General features: G+C 37.2%; 1 protein-coding gene across 1 annotated transcript in view; it reads right to left on the bottom strand.

Annotated features, from left to right (window-relative positions):
- MAST4 (microtubule associated serine/threonine kinase family member 4) overlaps positions 1–15,271 on the bottom strand; it is a 216,875-nt gene that overhangs the window by 140,405 nt on the left and 61,199 nt on the right. Inside the window, exon 3 of the mRNA XM_085322407.1 lies at positions 10,571–10,602. Within this exon, the coding sequence (XP_085178533.1) occupies positions 10,571–10,602 (32 nt within the window). The remainder of the gene's footprint in view (positions 1–10,570; positions 10,603–15,271) is intronic.

Below are 15,271 nucleotides of genomic sequence, written 5' to 3'. Positions count from 1 at the left end.
GTTGCTTTTACCCTTTCTGTGGTAGAGGTTAATGAGCAGAATCCATCCAGACCCCAGATGGCATCCTGCAGGCATTTTTAAGAGGGTAAAGGGTTGCTGGAAAGAGAGTTATAAAAAGAAAAGGGGAAAGGGAGAAATTCATGAAGAGCCAAAAGGTTCAGAAAGGGGCCCAACAAGTGGAGATTAAACCCATCCTACTTTCTATGGCAAACACCCAAAATCAAAGAACAAACAAAAAAAAAGACAGCGAGGGAGAGACAGACAGACTTTAAGACAGTGCATGAACTCAGTCCAAGAACATTCTCCTGGTACATATGTGCTCTGTACACACTCATTGTTGGGACTCTTTTACCCGTTCAGGGGATGGGGTACATCAGACTGATAGCCTACCGAGGATCTTCCAGTTTGGCTTCTTCCAAAATAAGTCTCCAGTTTGAAGGTAGAMGAACTGCTCTGCAAGCCAAAGTACAAGTGACTGTCTGGGGATTATCTTTAGAAGCRCACTACTGCTCCAAGCCGAAAGGCTAGTATCAGAAACCACATAAGGCAACTACTTCAGGTGCTCTTTTCAGTACTTTGATCCCAAGCTGTTCAGCAACTAGGATCAATACTTTGACTTGGAGTTTTGTGTGAAGCCAGCACAAAGCAGCAGGTTTGATATGATATGCTCCTCTGATACTGAAGCATTCTGCATTAACAGGAGTTTCCCAAATGATGTAACAGTCCAGCTGAATGACAAAGAAAGTGCAGATTATGAATATGACTGCATGAATACACCTTATGATAAGCAACAGTACTGGTTTAGAATAGTGACAGTAATAAAAATTTTCAGATTTGAATTTCCTAAAAAAGAGAAAAGGAAGAAAGAATTCGCTTCTCCTCTCTGAGGAAACAGAAGTGGATCGTCAGGTTTTCATCATCCTGACATCTCTAGAAAGTGACATTTCTAGAAAGTCAGCCTATACTTTATATAATAGAAGGGCAATAATAATGACAATTCCTAGGGGAAAATCTGTAATGTGCCAGATGATGCAAGGCAGGTAGATCCCTGCTGTTCAGCAATTGCCACTTTCATCTGAGAGCAATGATTTAGAATGCAGGTGATTTTATAGACACCAGATAAAACAAATATATTGTGCAGAAACCTGAGCGCTGCTTTCCTAAAAACAAAACTAAGCATTTCTTCATAGGTTTACCTCTCCTTTAATCTCTACAAAAAAAAAAAAAAAAAAAAAAAAGTATTATTATGATTCTGTAAGCAAAGCACACATTCAAACAATCAAAGTCTCTCCAGAAACCTATCATGACCCCAATCCTACAGAGGCTAAATGTGTGCAAATCAGAAACAGCACAGCCTCAGAAAATTCCCTCTGTAGATTAAGAGATTATTCAAACCTTTGTGGGATCAGTGCCAAAAAAAATACAATACAATACAGCATAGAGTAGACTTGACCAAGCAGTTCATACAGACATTATAATTCCTTTGTCACAAACAATTATTTTTGACAAACCTTCATTTTTCCTTAAGTAAAAGAAACAAAACAGACTAAAATTAATGCCATTGGGGGATGAACAAGATGCTGTTTCAGTATTCAGATCTTCCTCACATTTACTATTTGAAATTCAAGCAGCACTGACCAGTGGTGATTATGGTCTTCCCTCATTTCTCTCACTGGTAAATACTTTCTCAGGCAGCAGAATGAAACAGGTGGTTACATGGTCATTTGCTCTTCTAGTGTATGCCATACAAGTTTAACATTATTTCTCTTCAATGTTTGTTCTACTAAAATTTTGCTTGCACACTCGCAAAGTAACTTTTGTTTACAAAGCAAACAAGACAACAGTCAATGCTAACTTAGAAGATGTTTAAAACAAGTATTTCTCTGAAATATTTGTTACACACATGAACCCCTCATATTTGCCACTGAAAGTCAGAAACCAAGCAATGTAATAATTATTGTGTTCACAAACCAAGCCACCCCTAAACCCCAGCCTGCTGCTCAGAGATAATTACTGCCTTGCCTCAGCACTCACCCTTCCACCATGAAATCTCAACATCTTCCCTCTGCTCTTATCTGCTTTGTTGTTTCTATGCACACAGAAACACTGCAAACATGGCAAACTTCTGGTTCAACTAGTAACACAGCGTACAAGAGCAGAATCAGAAGTGGAATAGTTTAATGAAAAAGGCAGCAATCTGTAAAGGTTGCTTCAGCAGAGAGGACTATCACATGGGACCAGCAAGAATAATACACTAGTCAATTTGTCCGACTTCCATTCAGTTGCTCTTTTCTGCGTGATTTTGTCAAGTTCACACAAGTTTTAGTTGTGAAGTGATGAGATCTTTTTTCCTGCAACTTATTTGTATGGATTCATTCATTTTAGTTCTCATCACCTGCTTTCAGATCACTAACAATCAGTTACCCATAAGATCTGACCCTTCTTAATCTATATCAAATGTCTAGGTTGCACCTAATGYACTATTAAAGAAATATTTGAACGTATGCACAGACATTTAAAGTTTCTTATAAATTATTCTAAATAAAATCAACATTTTTTGATTTGGCAAAGTAGAGAGGCACCCAGATTTAACTTTCTTTACTCCCTTCAAGAACTATGTGATCCTCCACCCTGAAATTCTTGAGACATTCCTTCAGGACCATGATCTCAGAGGCTGATTTTATTTTACTTTTCCCCTGTGGCTTAATCTGATCAGAAATCTGATAGACATATTTAAGATAATTTTTCATTCTTGACACTGCCCTGTCCTTGCCTAAGCAGCTGAAACAGTTTTTGACAGGACACAGTGCACCCCGAGCTCTGCTGGGAGGCAGATGGTATGCGGTCAAGAATGGGACAGGTGGTAAGTTAAAGTACTCAAAACACTGCAGTACTCTCAGAACAAGGGGTAAATATGAGGTATTACAGTAATGGAACTTCAAATCCCAAATGCTTCACTTTCTGGACATCAGTCCCTCAGGTAACCATGTCATTACTGCAGTAAATTTTGTGATGTTCTAGGCCTTATAAACACAGCTGTATAGTTAAAGAGTATGATGGGCAATAATGTATGAATATGCAGCCTACTAATGCAGCAAAGTATAGTTTTAAAATACCCAATAATCACTACCTGCCTGCTGATGTATGTACATCAATGATGTAATGTACTAAGCAACTTAGYCATTATGTATGAATTCTCTTCAACAAACTCTTCAAAGGCATGTTTCTATTGCTATCTACTTGAAGAACTGATACCACTGACAGTCACTTGCAAGTTCCCCAAAAAATCATTTCTAATCATGTCAATAGCACAAAAACAGCAGAAAGTTTGCAGTGATCCTGCCAATACAGGAATCATTCTAAGCGCAGAGTAAATCTTTGTTCCCACAGCTGTCAACCTGGCAACTTTCAATAGCACTAAACCCATTTCAAAATGAAAACAAAAGCCAAGTGGATGAAGGGACTAGCAAGGAAAGAGTATTTGTTGACCAGACTTTCCATAAGGATAACTGTGATTAGTTAGATAACCAAAGCATACTTTCAGTTYGGTACATGCTGTTTAACAGCTTAGTATGGTGATTATGCTACTCTGAACAGTCTGATATGGTTGCTCAGTCTGCATGAAATATAACTGAATAAAAGCTATTTTATTTCACTTCATTGCTGAATTCCTATAAATATATATATTCYCATTCAGAGTTTACCTAAACAGATGTATCACTGGCAATCAGCAGGCAAAAGAAAAAAGATGATTTTCTCGTCAGTTCTATTTAAAGCTCTTCTTTTTGATTAAATGCGAGCATTTCCACAAATAGCTCCACCGYTGGAACTTAGAACAGACAGACTCATCCTTTTCTTAAAGGTTTCCCAGGCCAATTTGCCTGTCAGGTCACATAAGCTATTACAGTATTAGAACATCATGCTTCCTACATCAGCTTAGGTGACATGAAAACCTGCTCCCAGGTTTTCTACACAAAAGAATTTGTGTAACCTAACTAGATCTTGGATTCTTGAACTTTAAAACACAAAACTRAAGAAAGGAATTTTTAATAAAAATATTTTTAGTTACAGGGAAAAAAGGTCATTAAAAGGTTAGTATTATAACTGAGGTATATTCAGTATATTCCTAATTCTAAAATTACTAAAGGTATTTCATGTATTTTCTGTAGGTATATGTAAAGATTATATGYACGCACACATACAAAAAGGTGCATGCAAGTCTACCAATCTCTCAAAACCTCAGAACATCCTGAAGTAGCTTATACACCTTTCACTGCAAAGGGCAKAACTAATCATAATAAAGCAGATTATTCCTGTCTCTAATACATGAKGGGAAAAAATGGTAAAGGAGGAACTTTACTGTGAAAAATTCATACTTTTAATAGTAAAACATGAGTCAAAAGACAACTCGCAGAGATTTGTAACAATATCAAGATTGGTATGAACGGATAAAAACATGTATGAAAGCACCAAAGGAAACAGCTGAACAAAGGTTAACAGAATCAGCTTGGCTGACCCCCAAGCGCCAGCAGCACACCAGCAGGGAAGCAGCCCCTGGCCTGGGCTCTGCACAGCACAAAGGCCTGGCCAGCAGAAGACAAGACGTCTTCGCTGACAACAGGAAGCTGGCAACAAGGCGCCAGCATGCTGCCTGTGCTGTTCCTCTTCCTGCTAGCCCCGCACAGCCTTCAAGGAGGAAGCACAGACAATGGGCAGCAAATCTGTCCACAATTTATGGAGGCTGAAGCAAGCAAGATCCAGAAGGGAAAAGGATTACGCTACAAAAACTGCTGGCTCCTAAAGCACACAAAAGATGCATCCAAAAATCAGTTACTCACTGTGAATCACAAGAAACACAAGAGACATGACGAGGATTCAATAGCCCTTGTCCTGTGTCGCACACAAGTGACCCTGGCCAGACATGTAGATGTTGCAAAGTATTTGAATTAGTTGCTCAAAATTTTCATCAAAATTCCAGTATGTTATGTTAAACACACATTAAGCTCAAAGATGAAACATGAGAAAATGATAAATAGAGGAGAAAAAGGTTGTCACATACCAAACAGTTCGGATCTCTTAGTAATCTGTGCCCATTCAAATGGGATTCCATTTTAATGCCAAATGCAACATTAAGAATCCAGAAACTCAAAGTGGACAACTGCACATACAAAGCCACTATTATGAAAAATAACTTACGGGTGCTTAGAAGACAAATCTCTCAACCTACTCCCAGTGTGTAGTTGTGACAAAAGATGCTAATGGAAACAGTAATATAGATGTATATAAACAGTGCAGTAGAGTAGTAATAAGAGGGAGGCAGGATTTTTACTTCTGCCCATAGCATCACCAAAACATCAAAAAATTAAATTCTCAGGAAAAAAGAATCCTCAGAATTATGACAGCAGCAGAAAAATCCTGGAAGTGAAGAACTTGAAACAATTTGGTTTGTCAGAAAGATAGAAAAGAAATATGGTTACTGTGTACTGTGCAGTATACTGAGTACAGTATACTGCCACAAGGGAGAAAATCAGGTAACTGAACRCTCTTAACAGAGAAATGCATAAAGGAAGCACTAATAAAATTCAACTCTAAAGCATATGGTTCTTAAGAATTAAAGGGGGAGTGCTACAGAGAGCTGAAGACTAGAGCTGAATCACTAGCTGGCTTCAGTGAACTAGTGAATGGGGACATAATCACTCCTCTCTGGGGTGTAGTTTGTAGTCCGGTCAGCCTTCTTGAAGGATCCATTATGGCGGGCTTGGGTCTAAACAAAAAACTGAATGTCACTCTACAGCACTGCAGAACAGTTTTTAAGGTTATAGTGTATCTTGCAGTAAGAAGCTTTGACATATTATGGGAAAGAATGCTAAGAGAGAGCTAAGCATAAGCTGTGCCTACTGTACAGGCTGCACCATGCAAGCTAACCAGTACCAAAGAGAAAATCGGCTAGCTCCAGGCAGTCCTGGCTAACAAATCTTGCCTATCTGCTTCCTGCCAAAGGCCAACACATCAGAGAGGAGCACTGAGGATGTCCAGAGGGATAGCCTTGCTCCATGTTCCTTGTTCAGTCACATCAAATTCCTTAAGTGGCCATCAGATGGAGCATTCTAGCAGCATACACCAATCTGCAGTAGCCATATTTGCTAATAAAAGATGCATAAATTGCTATATAGGCAGACACAYTACAGAATAGACTGATCTCAATTGCTGTACGCTCACTGCAATGACAGTACTTACCACAGTCCTCACCCTCAGGTCAACTTTTTACCTCATCACAATACAGATATAAACAGCAGCAGCAGGAAGCTACTGAAGTACAGATTCCCAGTTGCAGCATGAGGAAACGCATTCCTCAGCTGGAGGATGCAGGATCCTCCATCCTCAATTTGAGGATGGAGGATTCCTCAAATTCATATTTGAATTCCTGCAATTTACAAATAATGTATTTGACTTTTCATGCAACTTAACACGAGTGTTTTCAACATAATATTGCCTTTCTACACAGATTTGATGAGAAGAGATACGTATGTTCATGTATGTATATATATATATACACACACATAGATGCACACACACGTATACATAATACAAAGGAACAAAGGAAGTAGCTATCTTTCTTATGTACTTTAAGGTGCTGGGCAGGAGGTTGTTTGTGATGTTACTTCTCAATTCTTCACAGTCTCTCAAATAATTGCTTTGACAGTCTTTGACAGCAGTGTCCATCAAGCCATAAAGAAACCTGTGCAATTAGGGACAAAACTCAGAGGCAGGTGTTCAGAGAGCTAAGATTGCACCATCAATGTATTTTACTTTTGAGGGTTGCTTTAGCATCAAAATCTGAACACGCTTCCTTATCACAGGTCATCCATATACATACATTGCATGTCATACATAGACATACATACATTCACATATACATTCAAACAGTCCTAGTTTTGTCCATGCACAAGACACTGGCCTGAGAGCACTAGTGGGTTTTTTTTGGTTTGTTTTTTGTTTTTTTTAAGCATGGTTGGCATGTTTTCATTCCACTCAATTTCTGATTCTCGCTTTTTTCCTGACATCAACTGAATTAACTGAGAGTCCATATTTGTCATTAATTAAAAACTTCTTTTACAAAACATTTATCAAGTTCTTTGAACCTTGTGAGATTAAGCCCTTAAGCAAGCAGTGGCTTTAGCTCTTAAATTCCTGGCTAGTCACACTCTTATTTTGTTGTTATCCAAGAATATCAGCTGCTTTGCTGTAATGCATAAATGAGTTCTATGATCATTCTGTGACCAATTTTGACATTTCCACAGGTGCAAGTAGATTACATAATTACAGCAACTGAACAAGAGCTCACATTTCATAATTACTTAGTTTCAGAGCCTCCAGGAGAATGACAGATGCAGCAAAAATAAATACACAAAAATTATCTAGCTYTGAAATAGACCGAAATATCTCTGAAACAAAAGGAAAAAACACTAGTTCACTCTCAATAAGTCTGGTATTTTACTTCTGTGGCAGGTGCTTTCACCACTGAGGCCCTAAAGAAAGGTGGATCCCTTTCTACCTACCCACTTACTTCTATTTAGTTATGAATGTTTCTGAAGACTTCTGCCCACCTCATGCAAGTCCACTCCAAATTCATTTTTAAGAAGGATATTTTAAAACACAACGCATTTAACTAAAACTGAGGGAAAGTAAGTTTTGTACCATGACCTGTGAGCTCATGCTGTCTCTCTTTGTAGCTCTTATTCTGCTCTACTCCATGGGTGAGGGAAGGAAATGGAAGAGGATAAGAGAATGCCTATGCCTTAAATACATCCATCAATGGAAACTCACCTGTTTAACACACAGTATAAACCGATCTTCTGTAATTGCTCACTCTAGCTAGCTACGCTCTGCATGTATAAAAGGATAGATATTTTTTTAGATGCAGAGATGTAATGCCCAGTTCATTAGAGTACTTGCATGCTTCATAAACAAACTGAAAACATGTTAGCAACCCTTAAATGTACCCAATTAATTCTTTATTTTGGGATCTGGCCTAACATGGAACACGKACCTAAATGCCTGTCTCAAGTACAGAAAGTGATGAGGAAAAGAAAGGAAAGTTTAGCTGGCAATAAGCCAGAATTACCCTCTTTCACTGCATGTCTCATCAACTTAAGGAAAGTCCGAGTACCACTTCCGGCATCAAGCTGAAAACAGGCTAAAGCAGTCAAAGAGCCCTGGTTGGTGCAGCAGAACAGGTAAGGAAAAGCTGACACTCCATATCAGTCAAATATCTTTTCTTGTTAACTGATCTGCTACTCACTATGCTTTCTCCCAAACATTTACCATTCCATATTATCATACTATAATAGACCTCCAGCTAGAGCCRGAATCAGATTTATCTACACGCAGATGTAAAACAACTCTGTGGTCTAGAAAGCAGCCATCTAAAATAAGTATAAAAATAATACAACAGCTTTAAAAGATTAAATATTTTACATTCTAGCTGTTTAAATCATGCATATCCACATGCTGAGCCACAGGCAAGACATTTTTCCCGATGCGGTCTTTCTGCCTCTGCCCATCGCAGGCAAGAGATGATTTCAGGGAGGGGGAATTTTTTTTTTTTTTTTTTTTTTAAGTAACTCGTCAATCCAAACTTCATTTTCCAAGTTCCTACATTTAATCACCCCTGAGCTGGCTCTCCTTCACTGTCCTGCTTAAAGCAGCATCCTCAGTGGGCCTTTGGCTCTGATGCCCCAGAGGCCAAAGTGATAACACCTATAGGCAGCTACTCGGATTATCTAGACTCCTAAGGCAATGAAGACACAGGACCCTTCACATTTTGAAATTCAATCTTCTTGTAAACATGCAAATAACATGGAAATACAGTAGCCCACATGCCCCCCAGAGCCTATGATAAAGCCCTTGCTAACCTCTGCATTGTGAATCCTTTTGACTAAGACAGTAGTAATAAAAATATTTTAAAATATCACCTGCAGAATAGTAACCACTTTAAAAGCTGGATATGATTATGCTGACAAGGGTTTATTTCTTTATTATACTTTACTAAAATCTCAGCAACATTGCAGAATCTGCACTTATATCTCAATGATGAGGCTTTAAAAATGTGTATGAATGGAATTGAGGAGCTTACATTACAGACATTTTTCAAAACTTTGAGAAAAATAACCATCTAATAACATTCAATGTCAMGCAACGTAACAAGACTAAGCCAAGTCTTGTCTGTGGATAAAAAAGGAGTCTCTAGAGCCATTTTCTGCTATAGGTGAAGCCATTAATTCAACAGAAGTGAGCTTCTGCCTGCACAACAGTTTCAGGTTGATAAAAAGCTTCCAGAAGGCAGTAAAAAATATTTCTCTTTAACTGTTCTTCTCATAATGTATCCAGCAATATCAAATACTTGATATAGAATTAATTTTACAAATTACTGACTTATCATGCAGTAACATTACTGCTTGCTATTTAGTATATAATTTTTCATCAATCAGAACTTGAAACAATAAAGTCTTCACCACACGCCCTATGAGCTGCAGATTTCCCTTAAGTCATTTAAATCACAACAGAGCATTTAAAGTGGAYGTATACCATGCTTCTCTGCATCTTCTCAGCTAATAAAGTTCCTTCTTCTTACATTTATCTTTTCCATCACCACAAACTAAGTTGAAAACAAACATATAAACATAAAATYAAGTAACTGGCCTTTTGTACAAGGCTTTGGGTTTTTTTCAACCAACACACACATTGTCACATTAACACAAGCTTATTCAATACAGTGATAATAGTATAGTCTTAACATATTTTTGTAAAGAAGYTGTAAGCAAACAGAGCTTACTCTCTGCAGACATTTTGCTAAATGTAGACATTTTGCTAAATTCTTATTCTAATACCTTCTCAATAAATTACTAAAAAGAAGAAAGAAAACCAACAAAYGTAGAAGCTTTAAAAACGAAACAGCTCAAAAGTGCTAGAGAAATAAAGCCAAGGTACASAAATCAGTATGAAGCACAACTAATCACAATACTTGAATTCGTATTACTCAAACTTGGTAACAATGCAGACAAGAATATACATACAACCTTTACTTCCACTAATCAGAATACTAACTATATAATGATTTCTGTTAAATGTGTAGTTATTTTTTGTTCCTGCTTTTTCATCCATAGACCTGATCACAGATTTTCCTAAGCAGTAAGTTTTACTTACGTTTCAAGTTTCATTTGTATCAGTAATGAGAAACCCAAATTTCTTTCTTGATCATAACTCTAAAAACCTTCAATATAAAATAAAAGCTTCAACATGAAAAATATTTTTTGTCATTATATGTTGGAAATCTTACTCAAATAGCTCCTCTAGAACAGTGGGAAGGACATAGGAAAAGGTCACTGCACAACGCACAAGTACACATTCACAATCTTTTTTCCTTTTTTTTTAAATGTATCTTAAGACAAATCAACTGCCACAATTATCCTTCTTTCCAAGTCACCTGTCAAGAAGAATAGCCTACACATGAGCTGTCAGAACCACATGCTATATTGCAAACTCAACAGAATAAACTTCAGATACTTACAAACTTCCTCTTCTTGGAAGGCTCAATTCCTTCTGCAAAAGAAAAAGTAACATTAGCAACAAAATTTACTTTAATTGGAAGCAACCTTTTTAAAAAAAAAAATACTGCAATTCTCCAGTCCCATYGCTAGCAGACAGGCAGAAATAGGCACATTTAGAATGTAATAAAGGATTATACAGATTTTATATACCATCTTTCATTTGATGCCTTCTATTCTAAATTGAAATACTAACACTAGCAGTATTTCAAGCTATAGAAGAATATTATTAGTCAGAACCATGATGCACCAGTAGATGCAGAAAAACTAGCAAAAGTCAATGATAAAGAAATGTTAATTCCAGCATCCGTTGTTTGCAAGAGATGCTAACAACAGGATCAAGCCCTAAACAGGTAAACATCACCACTAAGGACTGGGATCATCACTAGTACAGGGATTTCATCCTTTTTGGATAAAAGAACAGTTTCAACAATTATAATGCATTATAATAATTCATTACAGTCTTCTGCAGAGTACCAGTGTAACAACAGAACTGCGCTATAAAAACATTTCCAACATTTTGCTGAGGACAAGAGTTAAACTACCGTTTATGGGAATGATTAGATAATCCACTAGTCAAATGAGAATTGCAGATAAATGTTTTACTAGTATTTCAATGTAGGAGAAAAATCACAAGATCTATGAAGCTCTGCTAATCAAAGTAAGCATGATATATGCACCTGCAAATAGACTCTTCTGGTATAGAATGAATAACAAAATAACAAAATAGTTGAGGTTGGAGGGACCTCTGGAGATGGTCTGGTCCAACCCTCCTGCTCAAATAGGGCCAATTAGAGCAGGTTGCTCAAGAAAGCATTCAGATTTTGAATATTTGCAAGGATGGAGACTCCACAACCTCTCTGGACAACCTTGTCCAGTGTTACTACATTTCAATACGATTTCTCGTATTTCAACTTGTGCTTATTGCCATCATTTCCATTTTTTTTTTTACTTTAGCATTTCTCATGTCCTCTAATACTTTTAGTTCTCTTCCTTCACCTCTTTCCACTTCTCATATGAAGTTATTTAAATGCTACATTCATTGTCTTCTTTTTAATTGCATTCAGCACGAAGTACACCAGGCCTTTCAACAAAGGAACAACTTTGCCTGACTTACATGACATGAAAGTAGATATTTTTATAGTCAAAGAGCTTCACAGAAAATAAGGTTGCATAAGAGAATGGTTCAAGTTTGCAGATGAATGTCTATAGTCACTTATTTGCATTATTTTTTGTTTACCTTCAATATTCCCATGAAAGACTGTTTTAAAGCATGTAAAAGATAGTTTTTAGAATGGTTATCAAAGGAAATGACGCCTATATATATATATATATATGTATATATACACACACACACACATATAATATATGCATGCATATCTGTTCACACATTAGTGTCACACAACATATAAAATGAAGTTATAGCCACTGACCAGACAATGCATGTGAAAATACAATTGAATAGATAAAAATAGTTCAGTCAGTCACCTTAGAAAAGACCGTAAGGGAATGAGTAATTATGTATTCTTTGGAAACTTAAATGGTGTGCAGTAAATAAGGCAGGGGTTGCTAACTGAATGATAAGGATTAAAATATCAAGTAACTGCTCAATTCCTGAGCACCACCCATCCTGTTCACTGAAAGAGGCAGGAAAAAATAGTGTGAAACAATGTAATTGGAGAGCRTAAGGCACAGGCATAAGAAAGCAGACTTACAGGCCTTGGTAACAAATTCTGGCACTTCCTAGGAAGTTCCAGCAACTGTTCAGAATTTGCAATTTAAAATAACATCTTTTTAGCATAACATGTGCTTACATACAAAAGAAGTGTTACACCTGCATACAATATTGCATTATGAAGGCGTGTAATTCTACTAAGCTGAAAACATCACATTCATTAAGAACAAAATGCAACTGCAATTTATAACCCATGTACTTCCCTTTATATGACTTTTCTTTAGGTATTTATAATGCCATTGTGTTTCTAGCCTAAAATTTTACTTGTAACTTTAGACACAGTCACACTGTAATGGACAGTAATTATGGAAAAACTGCCAAAATGTACGAGCAAGAATCATACTTGGTTTTGCATCTAATTTAACTGTACTCTAAATTACACATGCTATAAATTTGTTTCTTATAATTTAAGTCTTCTTTAGCAAAATCCAAGTGCTTGGTGGCTTAGTTAATCATTATAACAGCAGAGCAGATGACGGACACTGCCTTTAGTCGCATGAGTCTCCTGGCCCATTCCCAGGGTGCCCTCCCTGAAGCCCTGCTTTTGGCTCTCAGTAGGTTTCCTTAGGAAAGGATTCACTGCAGCTACTCGCAAGCAAAGATGCAAGGACTGCCAAAGTACCAAGTAAAAAAACAAAACAAAACCTTGAGCGTGCAATTTACATAGGCAGATAAACAAAATGCTGCAAGTAACATTTTTATGAACCTGGATTTTAAAACATCACAACAGCACACATTTAAACAAAGGAATGAAACAAACACCTGTCCTTTCCAGGCAATAACTATCTCCTCATTTTTCCAATATACCACAGGATTGTTGTTAAAATGCCAGGTCCCTTCTTCCATGCTTCTCCAGCTTGAGCATCTCCAGCACAAAGTAATTCCTAGTAAACTGAGGTCTGTTTTTCTGTCTCACATCAGGCTTAATTTTTACAGCTCCTAAATAATTTTTCGCATCACTTGGGGTCTCACCTGCCCCAGAGATTTTTATGTAGCCTAAAAAAAGACAACGATATTACTGGCTATGTCAGCACAAGCTTTTTTACCCCAGACAAGATTTGCCAGTACTATAGTTGCTTTGCTGTAGCACAGCAGAGCTCCATAGCAGGGTCTACACTCTACATGGGGCTAGGTTATAGCTTAGGTAGGGGGAAAAAAGAATTTAGGAGGCACACAAAAACTGTTGTATCTTTCACAAGTTAAAGGCCTAATTTTTACCCAATTGCTCTCAGCTGCTTTACTCACAGCTGCAGAAAAAAGTATTTCAGTTAGTGAAGTAAAGACTTTGACCTACAGCAAAGTTTAAATAAAAAAAGTTTACATAACAGCAGTGACTTATAAAACACCAATTTCCTTTAGTTTCTTCTACATATTACTATTACATAAAAATCAAAATATTAAATTTTCTCCCCTATACAGGGAGAGAGAAAAGATGCAATCAACTTATTGCTTGTTGCTGAGTTCAGTTTTCAAGAATCAATAAAAAGCTGGCACTTTCATAACATGCTAAAGATGAAGCTAATGCCGTCAATCAAGGTAGATTTCAAAATCACAGCAGAAGTCTACTCTATCTTCCAGCAACAGTTGAAAGATTTTCAAAGATTTGGACATCTTAGAGAGTTTTCCACTGTCACTGAAATACTCTGAAAAACAAGCTTTTCAAGAAAAATTTCACTAGTGCATTCTTCAGCAGGGGAGAGCTTAAATGTAGTAGGATTAATATTCTTTTTTCCTCACTATTGCTCTACTCATCTTTCATAGGCCATGAGTATTTGAAGGCTTTCTGATAATGTGCATTAGGCCTTAATACACTGAATTAATGTGTGGGGGCAGAAGGAAATCAGCCATGGCATACTATTTGCCTTCTTATCATATCCACTGACAGCAAGAGTTAGTACTTTGAGGGAAGAATACGGAGGCTTTTCTTCTTAAGTGTTACTATATACTACATTTTTGTGGAAGCAAAGTTAGGAGATGACAGCAGATCTTGCATTCTAACCTGAGAATGTGGGGGGGGGGCGGGGGGGGAGGGGACAGGAAGAGTAATATAACACAAGATTGCTTCGATCTATCTCAGAAAACAGTTCCACTGTGCAAGAGCTTTTTATGAGCTAATCTCGACCTCTTTATAAGATTAATATATCAAGCCATTACATTAATCCATTCAAAGTATTTCATAAGTGAAGCAAAGGGAGGTTATCCTTTTTATTTGATTGCTTCCAAGTTACCACCACTGTGTTCTTCAAATTCACAGAAGACATTATCAAGGGGTTCAGTAACATCAGGTGCTCAGTGTTAGTATCTCACACTACCACTAAATGTCTCTCCCCTGCTGTAATTCTGGCTCTGTTAAAGCTGTCCTTTGCTCTTACAGTAACTTGTAATGTTTCCACATTCCAAGAATACTAAGTTTTTGTCTCAGAAATGGTTTTCCATTAACATTAGTTGAATTTTAAGTGTGACTGTTGACTTTACATTACTAGTTCAAGACAGGATTAATCAATTTTCAAAAAAGGAGGTGAAAGATGTTCCACTCTCTCTTTGCAAATCAAGACATCCTCACTCAGATCTGACCCCTTATTGAACAACGATAACTATAAATTTGTTCTCAATTCGAGATGGCCTGAGCTAGTTTATCTGCTTAGACTGTCTGTTTCTCAGCAACTTTAGCCTGACCTGGCTGGTCTAAGATGTAATTCTGTATTTACTGTTCTTAGGAAAACTATTCTGCACCAATACCTTCGTCACGCATAATGTCTGTCCTAGGTACGATCTTTCTCTTTCCTCTTTTTGCACTAGCTACCAAAGAGCAAAGCATTAKTAGTTCTTTACAGTAGAGCCTAGCTTTCCTGTTCTTTCAATCATACAGATGCAGCCATCGGTTTCCCAAGATTTTTTGTTTGTTTGTTTGTTTTGGGTTTTTTTTTTT

The sequence above is a fragment of the Rhea americana genome, unplaced genomic scaffold (genome assembly GCF_003343005.1).
Source record: "Rhea americana isolate MKP2758 unplaced genomic scaffold, rheAme1 scaffold_77, whole genome shotgun sequence".
Classification (NCBI taxonomy): domain Eukaryota; kingdom Metazoa; phylum Chordata; class Aves; order Rheiformes; family Rheidae; genus Rhea; species Rhea americana.
The sequence above is the reverse complement of the archived record's forward strand: the minus strand, read 5'-3'. Positions and strand labels throughout refer to the sequence as shown.